This window comes from Maylandia zebra, linkage group LG14 (genome assembly GCF_041146795.1).
Source record: "Maylandia zebra isolate NMK-2024a linkage group LG14, Mzebra_GT3a, whole genome shotgun sequence".
Classification (NCBI taxonomy): Eukaryota; Metazoa; Chordata; class Actinopteri; order Cichliformes; family Cichlidae; genus Maylandia; species Maylandia zebra.
The window spans coordinates 4,607,690-4,625,421 of NC_135180.1; the positions used below are offsets into that span (position 1 = coordinate 4,607,690).

Consider the following 17,732-nt stretch of genomic DNA (forward strand, 5'->3'; position numbering starts at 1 on the left):
TAACATAAATTAACTTTGGAAAGCTGAGTTCAGTTTCTCTAGTCACACCTAGCCTTGATTACTGATACACTTCAATCAAGAAATTTAAATAGGACCTGCCTGACAAAGTGGGGTAGACCAAAAAGATCCTCAAAAGCCATACATCATGTCACGAGCCAAGGAAACCCAGGAACAAATGAGAAACAAAGTAATTGAGGTCCCTCAGTCTGGAAATGATTATAAAGCCATTTCTAGAGCTGTGGGACTCCAGTGAGCACCATTATCCACAAAAGGCAAAAACATAGAACAGTGGTGAACCTTCCAAGGAGTGAATTGCTGACCAAAATAACCTTAAGAACGAAGCGAGGACTCATCCAAGAGGTCACAAAACACGCCAGCACAACATCCAAAGAACTGCAGGGCTAACATCAATGTTCATGACAAATTGGGCAAAAATGGCCTTCATGGCAGAGCTCCAAGATGAAAACCATTGCTGTGCAAAAGGAACATAGAAGGTCATCACAGTTTTACCAGAAAACATGTTGATGACTGTATTCTCTATACTGACAAAGACAAAAGTTGTACCTTTGGAAGGTTTGAGTCCCATTACATCTGGTGTAAAACTAACACAGAATTTCAGAAAAGGATCATCATGCCAACATTAAAATAGGGTGGTGGTAGTGTGATGGTCTGGGGCTATTTTGCTGCCTTAGCACATGGAAGACTTGCTGTGTTATATGGCACCACGAATCTTGCTTTCTACCAACACATCCTGAGGAAGAATGTCCGATCATCTGTTTGTGACCTCAAGCTGAAGTGCACTTGGGTTCTGCAGCAGGACAATGATCCAAAACACACCAGGAAGTCCACCTCTGAATGGCTTAAAAAAACAAAATGAAGACTTTGGAGTGGCCTAGTCAAAGTGCTGACCTAAATCCAATCTGAGCGCCTTGAGGCGACTGTTGTTGTGATTTGGCACTATATAAAACATTTAAAAAAAAAAAACAGAATTGAATTGATCAAGATTCTGTGGCATGACCTTAAAAAGCTCCAATGTGGTTGAATTACAACAATTCTGCAAAGATGAGTTGGCCAGAATTCAAAGACTCATTGCCAGTTATTTCAAACACTCTACTGCAGTCAACCAGGTATTAGGTTTAGGGGGCAATCCAAAAAAGAATCCAGCGATTCCAGTGGATTCCAGTGAAACACCATGATTATCAGCATAGTGTACAGTTTAAGCTAAATAGTATTCTACACAGCTCACTACAAAGTTGTGAAATTGGAATTAAAGTGCACTGATTGTACCACCAAAACAATTCAACGGACATGTTTATCACGATTGTTTTTCACCAGAAAAACATTTTTGTTCTATTGCAGTGTAAATGCTGTTAAAATGTTAAGTTACATAATTTCATGAATATATATAGTTTGCGTTGAAATGTCTTTATTTGAAATGTACATGTGTAAGGTGAGAGCTAGTGTCTCGTGAGAATACCCTTAACGAGAGCACACGAGACTTTTCATGGACTGCGAGGGAGCAGATGTCTCTCATGAAGCGATTTAAGCTAAAAGTTTACTAAAAGAAAGGGCAATACAAGGACTTAAGGACCTCTTTTCAGGACAAGCAGCCAACGAGGTATTTGTCATTTGAGAAATGTTTTTTATTTGTGTTTGGACTTAATATGTGTACTGTAAAGTTGCTAATTGTTTGTACTGTTCGCTCGTGACCAGTTCTCACGGCGTATTGGCGTAATGGCGTATCGGCGTACTGGTGATGGTGAAGCTGAGGAGAGAAGGCCCAAGTAATAAACGCCCGTTTCAAAGAACCGACCTGTGTCTGTGTTGTCGTGAAGAGAGCTACAGTGAGAACTCGCCTGCTCAACACGGGTAGGAGAGGACAGGATCGCCGCGGATGACGAAACGACGCGGATCCGGTGCATCACGTCAGATAAGCAGAGTGCATAACGCATATCGGCACAGCATTAACAAGCAACGGTGGTTAGACTGAGTTAAAGTGCTAATTTTCACATTTAAGATCAGGAGAAGCTCTACCACAAAAGTGAAGTTAAGGTGGTGTGAGAAGTGGTTAAATGTGAAAATTGCAACTAAGGGACTCATCTGTTATTCTTGCTTGCTTAATGTAGAGATTAATCCAATGTGTTTGCATTTATAGTTGTTGTACATCACAAGGTTTATAGAACAAACAAGTAAATATTTAACAAGCTCACAGGTTATGAGTAATTTTGAGTTATACAAAATTTGCTGAGTTTAAAGGGCACCTTATGTGAATTTTAAAGGGGTACTATACTGATGTGAAAACTTGAAAACCTTTAGTAATGTAAATGATAAGGATTTAAGGTATTTCTAAGTACATTTACACTGTTATTGTATATTTGTGATAAGGTGATTTTTGTTGTTCTTGTCTGTTTGAAACTTAAGTTCAGTATTGAAGTCAACAGTGTGTTGGAAGACTCATACATACATTTATGAACCTTAATTCAAATTAAGTTTATTGCAACTTTCACTTACACATAGTCCAGAAGAAATCTAGTTGAAGTTTAATAGCTGCACAATCACACTGCTATAATCTCAACATGTCTAACATAAGCAGAGAGACCTGCCATAAAGATGCTGAACAATCCGCTCAAGCTGAAGCTACTGTCACTGAATCTGCAGCAGAACTAGAGGGGCTTCGAAGAAGTGAGAGGGCGCGTACCCTAACAGAAAGGGGAAGAGCATACCAAGATGAGAGACTGAAGCACATTCAACGCAAATACAAAATCATCTATGAGAAGTGGAGGTGTCATGCACGAATAGGCAAAGAGTTATTAAGTGGTGATGCTTCTAAGGATGAGTTAACTGAGCTTATTGAGAACATCAAAAGCACCTGTTCTGATGTAAAGGTGGTTTATGAGGAGCTGCGTCAAGCGCAAACCCCTGAACCAGACCTGCGGCGCAGGGTTGATACATGCATGTCATTCTCAGAATTTATTATTCAAAGAGCAGAGAGACAGCTTAAAGGTCATGAAGCAGATAAAGATGAAGAGTCTTGGCCTGATGCTGGATCTGTTCTAGGCTCAACAGGTTCTGTTTCTAGACCACTGTCTCGTCAAGGATGTAGTTCTACCCACTCTAGCAGCCACTCTGTCAAAAGAATAGAGGCTGTAGCTGAAGCTGCTGCAACTCAGGAAGTCTTGGCAGTGTTGGAGGAGCAAGAAAGGGAAGAAACAGAACTTCAAATGTTAGAGGCTGAGAACCTAGCCAGACAGCAAGCAATCCAAGATAAACGTAGAAAACTTGCACGCCTAGAAGAAGTAAAGAAGCTAAATGCTGCTAGAGCTCGAGTGAGGGTCTATGATGAAGCTGAAGAAAACATAGAAGCAACTGATTTGTTGTATGGTAGTGAAGTACTGCCAGAGCTTAGAGTCGCTGACTCCACAGTACTTCCAGTCACAACCCATTCTCTCAATGCATCAAGTCCCCCATTTATTCCTCAATCCCTAGCAGTCACAAGTCAAGCTCCTTGTCCACAACAGCTACCTCAGTCTCCTCCAGCCTCAGTGTTGAGGCCTCAAGAGCAGAATAGCTTAGATCTGGTCAATGCACTAGTAGAAGCTATGAGTGCAAACCGGCTCCCAACACCAGAGCCTGGGGTGTTTACAGGAGATCCCTTGAAGTTCAAAGACTGGCAACTGTCCTTTGAAACATTAATAGAAAGGAAGAACATCCCAAAGAATGAAAAACTGTATTACCTAAGAAAGTACTTAGGTGGCACAGCAAAGAAGGCCGTGGAAGGATTTCTTCTATTGGGCACAGAAGCAGCATATGACTCAGCCTGGAAGCTTTTAGAGAAACGTTTCGGAGACCCATTCCTAATTGGGAAGTCACTCAGAGACAAGCTGCATGCATGGCCAAAGATAGCTCGCAAGCATCCTTAGAACCTAAGAGAATTTGCAGACTTTCTCAAGAGCTGTGAGGCTGCCATGTCTCATGTCAAGATGCTGGAGGTCTTGAATGACTGCGTTGAGAGTCAGAGGATTCTGCTGAAATTGCCAGATTGGTTGGTTTCCAGCTGGAATCGCAAAGTGATGGAAGTCAGACAAGTGAAAGCTGAGTACCCACCATTCAAGGTGTTTGTTGACTTCCTATCAAAGGAAGCAGATCTTGCTTGCGATCCAATTTCCTCAATACAAGCACTTAAGAGTGTTGAAAGCGAGAAACCAAGGCATCTACGAAGCCAAATAGTTCAAGCAAAGACTCTGACCACAACTACAACACAGAGCAGTATTACATCATGTGTTTTCTGCAAAAGGACAGGACACATCCTAGACAAATGCCGAAGTTTCACAGAAAAGACAGTTCAGGATCGTGTTAAGTTTGTACACACAGAGAAGCTTTGCTTTGGATGTTTGAAGACCGGTCATCACTCAAGAAAATGTGATAACAAAAGCACGTGTGAGAAATGCCAAAAGAGACACCCAACATGTTTGCATGACGATAAGTTCAAGGAACGTCAAAGGCCAATCCACCTAAATGCAAGTGAAATTTCAAAGGACAAGGCAGACACCACAGAAAGGACCGCAACAGCCACTTCCAACAGAGTTATTCAAGAGGGTCTAAGCACACGAACATCTTCTATCTTGCCAGTCTGGGTGTCATCTATTAAGCAGCCAGATCAAGAACTGCTAGTTTATGCACTCTTAGACACACAGAGTGATACCACCTTCATACTAGATGAAGTAGCTCAAGGCCTGAACATAAACAGAGAGAATGTCAGTCTGCGACTGTCCACAATGTCTGCCAAGTCGACAGTTATTCCATGTCAGAAAATGACAGGTCTACAAGTGAGAGGATACAACTCAGAGAAAAGGATTCCACTACCACCTGTTTTCACAAGAGAATTTATTCCAGTAAACAGGCTGCACATTCCTACCTCTGAAACAGCTCTAAAATGGCCACATCTAGAGCAACTGTCAGAAAAGATTCCACCACAGTTGGATTGCGAAGTAGGCCTTCTTATAGGCTACAACTGTCAACGAGCCCTCCTCCCAAGAGAGATCCTGTCTGGTGACGAAAATCATCCATATGCGCAGCGGACTGATCTGGGCTGGAGCATTGTTGGTTGCTCACATTCAGCAAGCGACAACAGCGATCCAATAGGATTCAGTCATAGAATCATAGTACGACAAGTGACACCAACTGTGCATCCATCAGTTCAGCTAAAGAAGGAAGTGCACTTTGCGTGCAGGACTCAAGTCAAAGAGATCAACCCACTTGACATAATTAAGACTTTTGAATCAGATTTCACAGATCACTCAACAGATGATAATCCAGTTTCTCAGGAGGACCTCCTCTTTCTGTCTAAAGTGAAAGCTGGAATAAGACAGAAGGAAGATGGCCACTATGAACTTCCGCTTCCTTTCAAGACAGACAAACCTAATCTTCCAGACAATAAACAGTGTGCAGTTCACAGGCTCAGCTCATTAGAGCGTCGACTGAGGAGAAATGAACAATATTACACGGACTATGTCAATTTCATGAATGAAATCATAAGTAGAAGAGATGCTGAGAAGGTGCCACAGTCTGAATTAGACAACCAGCCAGCATGGTACATACCGCACCATGGTGTCTACCATCCCCACAAGCCCGGGAAGATCCGTGTGGTTTTCGATTGTTCGGCACGCTACCAAGAAACCTCTCTAAATGACCATCTCTTGACAGGTCCAGACCTGACTAACACATTAGTTGGTGTGTTGTGTCGATTTAGAAAGGGTCCTATAGCCATAATGTGCGACATCGAAAAAATGTTTCACCAGTTCCACGTTGCAAGGGAACATCAAGATTATCTCAGGTTCCTCTGGTGGGATGGAGGTGATTTGGATTCTGAACCCTCAGTGTACAGGATGAAGGTACACCTCTTTGGGGCAGCTTCATCCCCCGGTTGCTCCAACTTTGGACTGAAATACCTAGCTTCACAAGGCCAAGGCAAGTTCAGCAAAGAAGCCATTAAGTTCATCCAAAGAAGCTTCTATGTAGATGATGGCCTGACAAGTGTAAGGTCGACTGCTGAAGCTATACGCCTGGTAAAGGAATCAAGAGCTCTGTGCAAAACAGGAAATCTACGGCTACATAAGTTTGTATCCAACGATGAGAGTGTGATTGCAACAATTCCACCACAAGAATGTGTTCAGACCAAAGATCTAAACATGGCTCTAGGAGAACTTCATATCGAGCGAGCACTTGGAGTTCAGTGGTGTGTTGAGGCGGATGAATTTCAGTTCAGGGTGGTGGTAAAAGAAAACCCACTGACAAGGAGAGGCGTTCTCTCAACTGTTGCCTCAGTCTATGATCCACTAGGTTTCGTGGCTCCATTCCTACTTATCGGCAAACAGATTCTTCAAACACTGTGTAGAGACAAGGTAAGCTGGGACGAACCTCTCCCCGAGCACATCCAGCCACAATGGGAGTCATGGCTCAAAGATCTGCCTCATTTGGCAGTTCTAAAGATTCCAAGAAGCTACCTTCCATCAAACTTTGGTGAAGTCTCACTATATGAGCTTCACAACTTTTCTGATGCAAGCTTCAAAGGGTATGGTGCATGCTCATACCTTAGAGCGGTGAGTGAAACAGGACAGATAAGTTGTTCACTTGTCTTGGGGAAAGCAAGAGTAGCCCCTACCAAACTAACAACCATCCCAAGGCTTGAGTTATCTTCAGCTGTGACCTCAGTCCGCATTGGTGATATCATTAGAGGCGAGTTGGAGATTGAAAATGTGCAAGAGTATTACTGGACTGACTCAAAGGTGGTCCTTGGCTATGTGAACAATGATGCTAAAAGGTTCCAAACATTCGTGGCCAACCGCATCCAGCGAATAAGATCTAGCACAAAACCTGAACAATGGCGACATGTCAACTCTGAAAACAACCCAGCTGATGGAGCCTCAAGAGGATTGACTGCAGTTCAAATGAAAGAATCTAGCTGGCTGAAAGGACCCAACTTCCTTTGGCAGCAAAATCTCCCACATGAAGTGGGAATGGTGGGAGAAGTTGAGGCTACTGATCCTGAACTTCGGAGAGCACATGTTCATGCAGTTAAAGCAAGAGAACAGAATCCAATGGTAAACCGTTTAACTAAATTTTCTGACTGGTCCAGAGTGGTGAGAGCCATTGCCAGGCTCAAGAGATTTGTCAGAGAGTTTAAGGGATTTCAGTCGAGAACTAATGAGTCGACTAATCTTGAAGAACGAAGAGAAGCAGAGATCTTCATCATCAAACTCGTACAAGAAGACGCTTTCGCTGAAGACATAAAGAAAATAAGAGGCAAGAAGGAACACACTTTGAGCAGGCACAACAGGCTACGCCAGCTGAATGCTTTCCTGGACGAAACCAATGTTCTTAGGGTGGGAGGACGGCTGTCTCAGTCAGCCTTACACCATGATGTAAAGCATCCTGCGATTCTTCCGAAAAAATCTCATGTGTCAGCTCTGCTGGTCAAACATCATCATGAGCTTATACACCATCAAGGAAGGGGCATGACCATGAACGAGTTGCGCGCAAGCGGAATATGGGTCCTAGGATGTGGAAGTGTGGTCTCCTCACACATTTACAAGTGTGTAAAATGTAGACGATACAGAAGAACAACTGAGGTTCAACAAATGGCAAATCTACCAGGAGAGAGAATTGAGACATCTCCCCCCTTTACTTATTGTGGGCTTGATTGTTTTGGCCCCTTTATTGTGAAGGAAGGAAGGAGAGAGTTGAAACGATACGGATTGTTATTCACCTGCCTATGTTCTAGAGCAGTTCACATAGAAACCCTTGACGATTTGACAACAGACGCATTCATGAATGCACTTCGATCATTCATAGCTATTCGAGGACCCGTGCGCCAGCTAAGATGTGATAGAGGCACAAACTTTGTTGGTGCTAGAAAGGAGCTTTCTGAATTGCTTGAAGGAATGGATCAAGACCGTACAAGGGCGCTTGGTTGTGAATTTGTGCTGAATGTCCCATCAGCTAGTCATATGGGAGGAGTTTGGGAACGCCAGATTCGAACAATCCGAAGCATCCTGATAGCTATGCTCGACAAGTCCACCAGCAGACTTGACACCACAACTCTAAGAACGTTTCTGTATGAAACAATGACCATAATCAACAGCAGGCCACTAAGTGTCGAGCATCTTCACGATCCTACTGGTCCGGAACCCCTCACTCCCAACCACATTCTAACCATGAAATCATCCGTAATTCTGCCACCCCCTGGACAATTCTGCAAAGAAGATCTCTATCTGCACAAAAGGTGGAGAAGAGTGCAGTTTTTGGCCAATGAATTTTGGCAACGATGGAAACGAGAATACCTGCTAAACCTCCAACAACGACAGAAATGGCAGAAGCTGTCACGAAACTTGCAACCAGATGACATTGTAATATTAAAGGATGACAGTGCACCAAGAAACCAGTGGAAGCTTGCAAGGGTTGTGGAAGCCCTGCCCAGCGCAGATGGCAAGGTGCGAAAGCTAAAGCTTCTGCTCAGTGACACTACTTTTGATAAGGGAAAACCAATCACTAAATCAGTTTTCCTTGAGAGGCCTGTTCACAAAGTAGTTACATTACTTGAGGCCACCTAAAACACACGTAAAGCTAAATGACCTACACTTAAATGTACACTCACACATCACTTCCTTATAATTTTCATTGAGGAAAATCTCTCATTTTAAGTCAATGAGTGATTTTGGTGGGAGTGTAAATACTGTTAAAATGTTAAGTTACATAATTTCATGAATATATATAGTTTGCGTTGAAATGTCTTTATTTGAAATGTACATGTGTAAGGTGAGAGCTAGTGTCTCGTGAGAATACCCTTAACGAGAGCACACGAGACTTTTCATGGACTGCGAGGGAGCAGATGTCTCTCATGAAGCGATTTAAGCTAAAAGTTTACTAAAAGAAAGGGCAATACAAGGACTTAAGGACCTCTTTTCAGGACAAGCAGCCAACGAGGTATTTGTCATTTGAGAAATGTTTTTTATTTGTGTTTGGACTTAATATGTGTACTGTAAAGTTGCTAATTGTTTGTACTGTTCGCTCGTGACCAGTTCTCACGGCGTATTGGCGTATTGGCGTAATGGCGTATCGGCGTACTGGTGATGGTGAAGCTGAGGAGAGAAGGCCCAAGTAATAAACGCCCGTTTCAAAGAACCGACCTGTGTCTGTGTTGTCGTGAAGAGAGCTACATGCAGTGTATGCAGATCAATAACAAGTAGCTCAGAGAAAAATCAAAGCATTTGCTTTGAGAGAACGGTCAGGTATTTCTTTGCTGCTGGTGGCACTAAAAAGTTGGAAATCACTTCACTCAGTGAAAACAGATTTACTAAAAAAAAGTGGCAGACATTTTAAAATTGATGTGTTTTTGATATGTGCATATGTCCTTCGACTGTATGTAAAATGACTGTAATATCATTACACATAGGTTCTTGCTGTAGTGTGAAAACAAGCGTATATAATAATGTGGCAGAGATTTTTAAATTGAGACATCTGTTTGTGGTACCCATATTACTCTTGTTCCTGTAAAGTGAAAACAGCTGCATCTCGCCTCTGTCAGTGCGCCCCAGGGTGGCTGTGGCTACAATGTAGCTTGCCATCACCAGTGTGTGAATGTGTGTGTGAATGGGTGGATGACTGGATATGTAAAGCGCTTTGGGGTCCTTAGGGACTAGTAAAGCGCTATATAAATACAGGCCATTTACCATCTAATAAAGTTGTTGGATATTGTAAAATTAATGTGTTGTTAACCATACTGTATATTATTGTATGTTATTGCAAAGTTAGACACTTAGAAAGACAAAAATAAACACTCATAATAACTAGAATAATAAATCTGACAAATAATAATAATATCCAACCATAAAATAATAATAATAATAATTCTTGGATGCTATTGCATTGGCACACTAAATAATAATAATCAGAATAATAAATCAGACAAATAATATACAGTATTTCTTGATGCATGCTCAATCATCCAGATAAGGAGATTCCAAAAAATTAGGAAGGCTTGGTAAGGTTTATGCTGCACATCAACTTTTAAATGTCCGCCATTACTGATGAAAATCTCAAAATCTTAGAAGAACTGCAGCCACTTCCCACTCTCTCTGAATGGTACTCATAACCATTGATCAATGGTCATTCCTCAGTGATCAATAGCAGTTGACCAATGGCCTTTGATAGGTGGTTGCTGATCAATGGTCATGACAATTTGCATATTAATGATCAAGAAACTGACCTGTCAGCCCATTGTTCGCCAGTGGTGCTAGTTTCATTCATCATGCAAATGTATGTTCATAAGGGTGGGGAAACCTGCAGTCAGCTGAGACTGAAGAAGTCACTTGGATGAATGACGAAACATTTCTCCCACTGAAAGTGCTACGTCCAGATGAACTGAATCAACTTTCGGAAATGCCTCAATACTGAGACTCTCCAACAATTGCACTTAGAACTGAATAAGCTTCTAGGATGAGAGGTGAAACGTCTTCAAGAATTACTTAGAGAAGTCCAGAACCTTTTTTCCCAAGCTCCTTAGACAATGCCTCAGTACTATTGTACTGGCACACTCAATAATAATAAAGATTGGGATGTCAATACTGTGAATGCTTTGGGACACTCAAATAAGCAGATACAAAATGGTTTTTACATTGCATGCTCAGGCACCAATCGTAGACAGAACTGACACAACAGGGTCCTATTTTTAAAAACCAAAAACCAATCTGTTTGAAGCAGATACTGTCTCAACTACTGTTGATAGGTGCATACTGGTATCCAGGAAACATCACACACTAACACCATACACAGGATGTGTGGTTAGTGGCTAATCTAGAAATAATTCATCCAACTTGCCAGCACACATTCTGACAGATACAATATATCTTTACAGAATAGCTCTGTCCTGACTAATTTGAAACCTCCACATTTCATTTTTGGCAAAGGAAATTTTAAATGCAAGGTTTGCTTGACAGCAATTTAAAATGAACCAAAGTCTCTAACAACAAATGCACTCTTATCTATTATTTTGTCAGTTTACTAAATTGAGAAATAAGTAAAGCCAAGTCCTACCTGCGGGCGACATAGTAGAACACTGGATTTCCAATCTTTGAGGTTCCTGCCTGGTAGAAAATGTTGAGGGTCTTTAAGGCTTTGAATTCCTCCTTCTCATGTACTTGATGCCTGTAGAACAAAAAGAAGCGCTGAAGATAGTAAATTAAGCAAATAAAGTTACAACCCAACTGGTAAAATAACAAACCAGTTTTGTTGTTTCTCTATTGTCCCCTTGGCCCTTACTCAGAGGTTTATCAGACTTGTTATCTGACTTAGTGCTCAGTTCAAATAAAATAATTGTTGTGGATGATTTTGACAGCCTCAACACAGCATTTAATCTATTATTAGACTCAATTAGCTTCTCTCAAAATGTAAAAGAACCCACAACAACGTTAACCACACTCTCCATCTAGTTCTGAGATATGGCATGGAAACCGAACATTTAAAAGTATTCATTGAAAACCCTTCGATCATTTCCTAACAACAATAAAATTTACAATAATGGATCACACAGCAGTTGGGAATACTTTTAAATACAGCCGATAGCGCTGTAACTAAACTTAAGGGTATAATTCCTCCACTGTTATCTTCTTTAATGCCATTTGCTAACACAGTACAGAGCAGCTACCTTAACTCGGGTTTTATCCTGGATTCCAGCATGCTGTCTGCCTTAGTTTATGAACACCTTTATCCATGCTATCTGATGGGTCAAGATACCTCATCCTCCTGTTTTGATATTTTGTGCCTGAATCCTTATTTGGCATCCGCAGCATTGCCCTCCTTGGTGCATGCAGGAGTCGGGAATAAGAATCTGTTTTATTGTGCAGGTGGACGTCAACCTAACCCAAATGGCTTGTTTTTAAAGAAGTTTAGTGATTTATTATTCTCCACTATTAAGCCGTTTAGGATTGCTTACAGATGGAAATATTAACATTCACATAGATGATTAGCTCCTGTTTCCAAGTTGTCACCTTGGATAAATTAGATAAACACCATACGCCTCTTAAAGTGTTCTTGTGGAAAAGGTGAGCACTAGTGAAGGGAAATTCAGTTTGTATTCATCCCCTTCAGCAAAAGGATCTTTTCATCTTTTCTTTCAACAGTTCAGTTAGAGATGCACGGGCTGACTGTTTCTCACACTTGGTTACAAATAGAACAGGTAATCCTATGGCGTTATTTGACACCATTAATAATATTGTTACTTCTGCTCCACCTGCTGTCCCACTCTCCTCAGTATATACAGTCCTGATTAAAAGTTTAAGACCACTTGAAAAAAAATCATATTTTGCATGGTTGGATCTTAACAAGGTTCCAAGTAGAGCTTCAATATGCAACAAGAAGAAATGGGAGTGAGACAAAACATTTTTTGGAGCATGCAATTTATCGAAAACAATGCTTAAATTGAAACAGGCTGTTTTATAACTGATTAAAAATTTAGGACCACATGCCTTTAAGAGGCAAACTCTATGCAAAAATGTGAATTCATTGTCATCTTCTGTCAGGTAGTCACGATGGCAAAGGCAAAAAAACATTCCCTTTTGGACCGTGGTCGGGTTTTTGAACTGCATAAGCAGGGTCTCTCGCAGCGTGCCATTGCTGCTGAGGCGGGACGCAGTCAGACAGTCATTTGGAATTTCTTAAATGATCCTGATGGTTATAGGAACAAAAAGGTCAAGTGGAAGACCCAAGAAACCCTTACCAGCACTGAGCTGGAGGATCCAATTGGCTGTTTGTCAAGACACTGGACAATCCTCGACCCAAATTAAGGCCATTACTGGTGCCGACTGCAGCCTCATAATCATCAGACGGCATCTTAGACCGAATGGCTTCAAAAACATTAAAGATCTTAAATGGTCTTGTCTCATTAAATGCCAGAGACTGAAAGAGAGCACTAAACACGGAAAGGTGAAAGAAAGTTTTATCCTCTGATGTGAAAAAATTTAACCTTGATGGTCCTGGTGGTTTCCAACGTTACTGGCATGACAAGCAGATCCCACCTGAGATGTTTTCTGTGCACCACAGTGGAGGAGGCGCCATAATGGCCTGGGGTGCTTTTTCCTTCAGTGGAACAATGGAGCTTCAGGAGGTGCAGGGGGGGCGAATGGCCACTGGCTATGTCCAGATGTTGCAGAGAGCATCCCTCATGACTGAGGGCCCTCGTCTGTGTGGTAACAACTGGGATTTTCAACATGACAACGCTACAGTACACAATGCCTGCAGGACAAGGAACTTCTTGCAGGAGAATACCATCACTCTTTTGGACCATCCTGCGTGTTCCCCTGATCTAAATCCAATTGAGAACCTTTGGGGATGGATGGCAAGGGAAGTTTACAAAAATGGACAACAGTTCCAGACAGTAGACACCCTTCGTGTTCGCCGCTTGGAGAAATGTTCCTTTTTGATCGGCTGTAAAAAAGCCCGTTTCAGTTTAAGCATTGTTTTCAATAACTTGCATGTTCAAAAAAACGTTTTCTCACTCTCATTTCTTCTTGTTGGATGTTGGAGCTCTTCTTGGTTCCAACCATGCAAAATATGACTTTCTGGCATTTTTCAAGTGGTTTGAAACATTTGATTGGGACTGTGTATGTTCTGCTCGGCCTTAGTGGATCATTGCACTGTTGACTGTAGTATTTAATTACAGTGATTAGAGCATGCTATAGGAATGAAAGATACTGTGTTGCAGTGATTTGAATCATAACTATTTAATAGACTTCACCTTGTTCATTTAAATAGGGACCCCTCTTTAGGGCTGTTCGATATAACGATATATATCGGATGACGATATAAAAAATCTATCGTTTCATTTTATGCTATCGTTTGTTTCGTGGTGTCGCAAAATAAACTGTTTACGGCAATATTTTTTCATCGTTTTGATGGTCACTGTAGTGGCTATATTCATTTCTCTTTCTCTTATATTTAATATAGCCACACTACGGACGGACAAGCGCCTGTTTTTATGCGCTGTCGTTAGCAACAACGACGGTAAAACCATCGCGTGTCAGCTTGTTTATTTTCCACATAAACCTTTCACAATAAAGCTCAAGATCCTGTTGAGACTTTTCAAAATAAACTGAATCACACGAAAGAGTATGCAGAGTATTTACGGATGAGAAGCAAAGAAGAGCCGTCAGGTGCTAAAAAATAGACCTTAGACTCAAACGTTAGAACAGGCTTTTCCCTGCAGCACGCCGTGTAATAAATACAACAAAAACGGCGGCCGTTACAACATGTGTCTAAACATGCATAATTTCATGCATCGGTTAAAATACTTGACTCCAGGTACACGACACCCAGCTGGAAACACTTCCCGCAAGTCGAGCTGCCCGAGATTCACAGAATTTACAGAAAATGTTAAATTTTTGTGATTTATATCGTTATCGGGACGATAGAGGTCTTATATCGGGACGATGAGATTTTGGTCATATCGCACAGCCCTACCCCTCTTCACACACTAAGGTTAATTATTAAGGTCCACAGGGTTCAGTGCTAGGACCAGTTCTGTTTACATTTACATGCTTCCCTTTCAACATCAATAGAAAGCATAGCATACCTTCTACCTACCTGCCCATGAAGCCAGACAGCACAGACTGATTGTCTTAAAGGCCTGGATAACCTCTAATTAATATTTTTTGTCTCTTTTTACATTTATGAAGAATATCCTTTGCTCTTAGACTGCCAGCTTACTTGAAGTTATAAGGGTATTAAAAGCAGAAAGGGGGGGGGAAGAGCCTTCACCTTTCAGGACCCTCTTCTGTGGATCTAGCTCTCAGTTTGGATTTGGGAGACAGACACCCCCTCTACGTTTTAGATTTGGTTCAAAACTTTCTTTTTTGACAGCAAATAGACAGGGCTTAATCAGGTCGCCCTGAATCCTCCTTTACTTGCGTTGCAAAAGGCCTAGGCTGCTAGGGCTTCCCATGATGCACTGAGATAAAAGTTGAAATTGAATACAATGAAAGCTTCCTATAAAGTGTTAATGCATCTAAAACTAAAGATGGACAGACTTACAACCCATAAATGGGAAAAAAGTGCTTATTGAGTCAGAACCATTATGTTGACAAGCTGTTATCAATCTTACCTGGTCATAAACTCCTCAAACTTGGAGCTGGTCAGATTGAGACTAGACCAGTGAGTGTCAGCCACAGGTTTGTGTTCCGGCGGTCCTAGGTAAGCCAGCAAGGTGGCCATCTTGTCAAAAGGTCGCCTACCTACAGCCTTGTGGTCCCTAAAATAAAATTGTGACTCATGATTTAATGATCAAAAATAAAAATGTAATGATTAAAAATAAAAATAAAAAATCTAATTTAATGAAATACAAAATTCTGACCTGTTACTGGATAAGTACTGGCCAATTCTTTCCTGATTATTCCACAGCAGCCGGTGGAGAGCCAGCACATTACCGTCACTGATAAATGACAGACTGTGGTTGACAGAATCACTGGGTGGAGAGTCAGATGCTATGTCCAAGAAAAACCTGGGGCAGAGAGAGAAGATTGCCAGCTCAACTTAAGGTCAGAAGAAACATGACAGCAAGCACTTCACTGATTTAGTTTGCAAAGTTTTTGGTTTGTCTGAACTGTCACATGACCACATAGCTCAGGTTTCCCTGACTACACAAACTCTGTTGATATAAAATGTTTGATTCGTTTGTTATTTTTTTGTTAGTGACTGGTCAAACAACTGATGAACAGTCAGCATGAACAGTCAGCATGGTGGTACTAGTGAGAGGAGAGGGGATCATTAATTGCCACGATGAGTCTGTGATTCATGTCAGGCAGCAGGTGTCAAAAAATTACGACAAGGAAAAGAAAAAAATCTAAAGACTGAAAAAGTTGCTAATTGCCAGAAAGAAATAACATCTGGTGTATCTTTATATAAAAAGCATACCAGAGGTTCTGGGTCTAACAAAAGTATTATATGAGGAGGGTTTCAGCATGTGAGTTCACATACACTGGAGTAAATAATTATTTGATCCCCTGCTGAATTTGTAAGCTTGCTCACTTACAAAGAAATCAACCATCTGAAAATTTTATGGCAGTTTCACTTATCGGAGGGAGACAGACTATAAGCCAAAAATCCAGAAAAAAACGCATTACATAAAAATAAATGATGCATGTCTATAACCCAGCCAGAAATCTGTCTCTCACCGATTGGCTGCATGTTCATGTGGCACACAGATTACCATCTCATCAAATCAGTTACAGATATGCCAACTTGTTGTGTAAATAAAACATGCCTGTCCACAGAATGATTTTTCTCCATTCCTACCTATTCACTACCATGGGCAAGACCCCACCACTGCCCGCCTATTTTCAGGTCTCAGAGCCCTCTCGCACTATGAAAACTAACCAGAAGGTATTTGGGACAGATTATATATTATATTGGCTAATTAAAATATATTTAAGAAACAAAACAAAACAAGCAGTCCTATAACGTCCAATATTTGAGCACAGACTGACAAAAAATACAAACAAACATATCAGTAAATATACTTTTTAACTGGATATAGTTAAGTTAGAATTTCACAGCAATCCATTATATAGGGGGCAGGGATATCTCTAGGGATAGGGATACAAACAGTATTTACAGTAACAGTAGTTCCCTGCATTTACCTTCGGGCTGAATCAAAGTTGCTCTTCACAAAGTCATTAAAAGGCCTCATGTGTTCTTCTTTTGTAAATAAGACGTGGTTTGCAATACTCTGCAAAATCTGAAATAAAAAATACAAGAGATTCACAATAAGCTCATGTTATGTGAGTTGTGTGATCTTGCTCGAGTTCAAAGAGAATGGTTACCCTCAGGTTTAATCCTGATATCAAATACAGGTTACTGGGATCTGAACAGACACTTATATCAGGTACACTATGCCAAAAGATTTCTCTTTAATGCAGTACAGTGTTTCACTATCTTTGTGCTCAGTCTCACAATAAAAACTTACCTCCTGCTAAAATTATTAATGTCACTCTATACCCAGACTGTAGGAGCTTCTTTTTAAACCAGACGCGATCACAAGGTTTAAGATAGTCAGTGACATTTTAAACTTTATTAGTCATGTGTCTATGATGCCTACTCATTGATGGCATTTTTGCCAAACAAAATTAGGTTAAGGACACTTTATTTGTACCTGTGGATACAAATAAAGGGGGTAAAAATACATTTCTTTAGATCTCTTCTTGTACGTCACTTATCCTCATGTGGATTTTCAAAAAACAAACAAACAAAAAACCCAGAAAAAAAATAAATAAATCACAGAATAAGTAAAAAGTTTGGCTATTGGAGCCAAACTGTTTTAAAGGTTTGTTCTTCTGCTCCATTGAACTAGAAGACTTCATTCAGAAGGAAGAAACTGAAAGTTGATATGCACAGGATGCAAAGTGTCAAACAAAATTGAACCAGCCAATGGGTATAATTCTCTGGCATACAGAGATGCTGGGTTCAGCTGTCGCTAGGGATGGGAATTGTGAACCGGTTCTTGTAGAATCGAATATCTTTAATATGCTGCTTAGGGATGGTGTTGACTCTCAAACAACCCAGTGGGAAAATAATGAGAATTGAAATTGAAAGGAATCGAATTAGGCAGCAGCCTCTTTGCTTAGGCTGCTGCCCCCGTGACCCGGCCCCGGATAAAGCGGATGAAGATGGATGGATGGATGGAGGAA

The 17,732-nt window shown here is 41.0% G+C and overlaps 1 protein-coding gene across 4 annotated transcripts in view; it reads right to left on the reverse strand.

Moving 5' to 3' along the window:
• The window catches only part of nf1a (neurofibromin 1a), a 139,293-nt gene that overhangs the window by 47,206 nt on the left and 74,355 nt on the right, over positions 1-17,732 (reverse strand). For all 4 annotated transcript variants that reach the window (XM_024804868.2, XM_024804867.2, XM_024804869.2 and 1 more), the window contains 4 exons: positions 16,686-16,783; positions 15,401-15,547; positions 15,152-15,298; positions 11,092-11,202 (listed from right to left, as the gene is read on the reverse strand). In XM_024804868.2, coding sequence (XP_024660636.2) covers positions 11,092-11,202; positions 15,152-15,298; positions 15,401-15,547; positions 16,686-16,783 — 503 coding nt within the window. The remainder of the gene's footprint in view (positions 1-11,091; positions 11,203-15,151; positions 15,299-15,400; positions 15,548-16,685; positions 16,784-17,732) is intronic.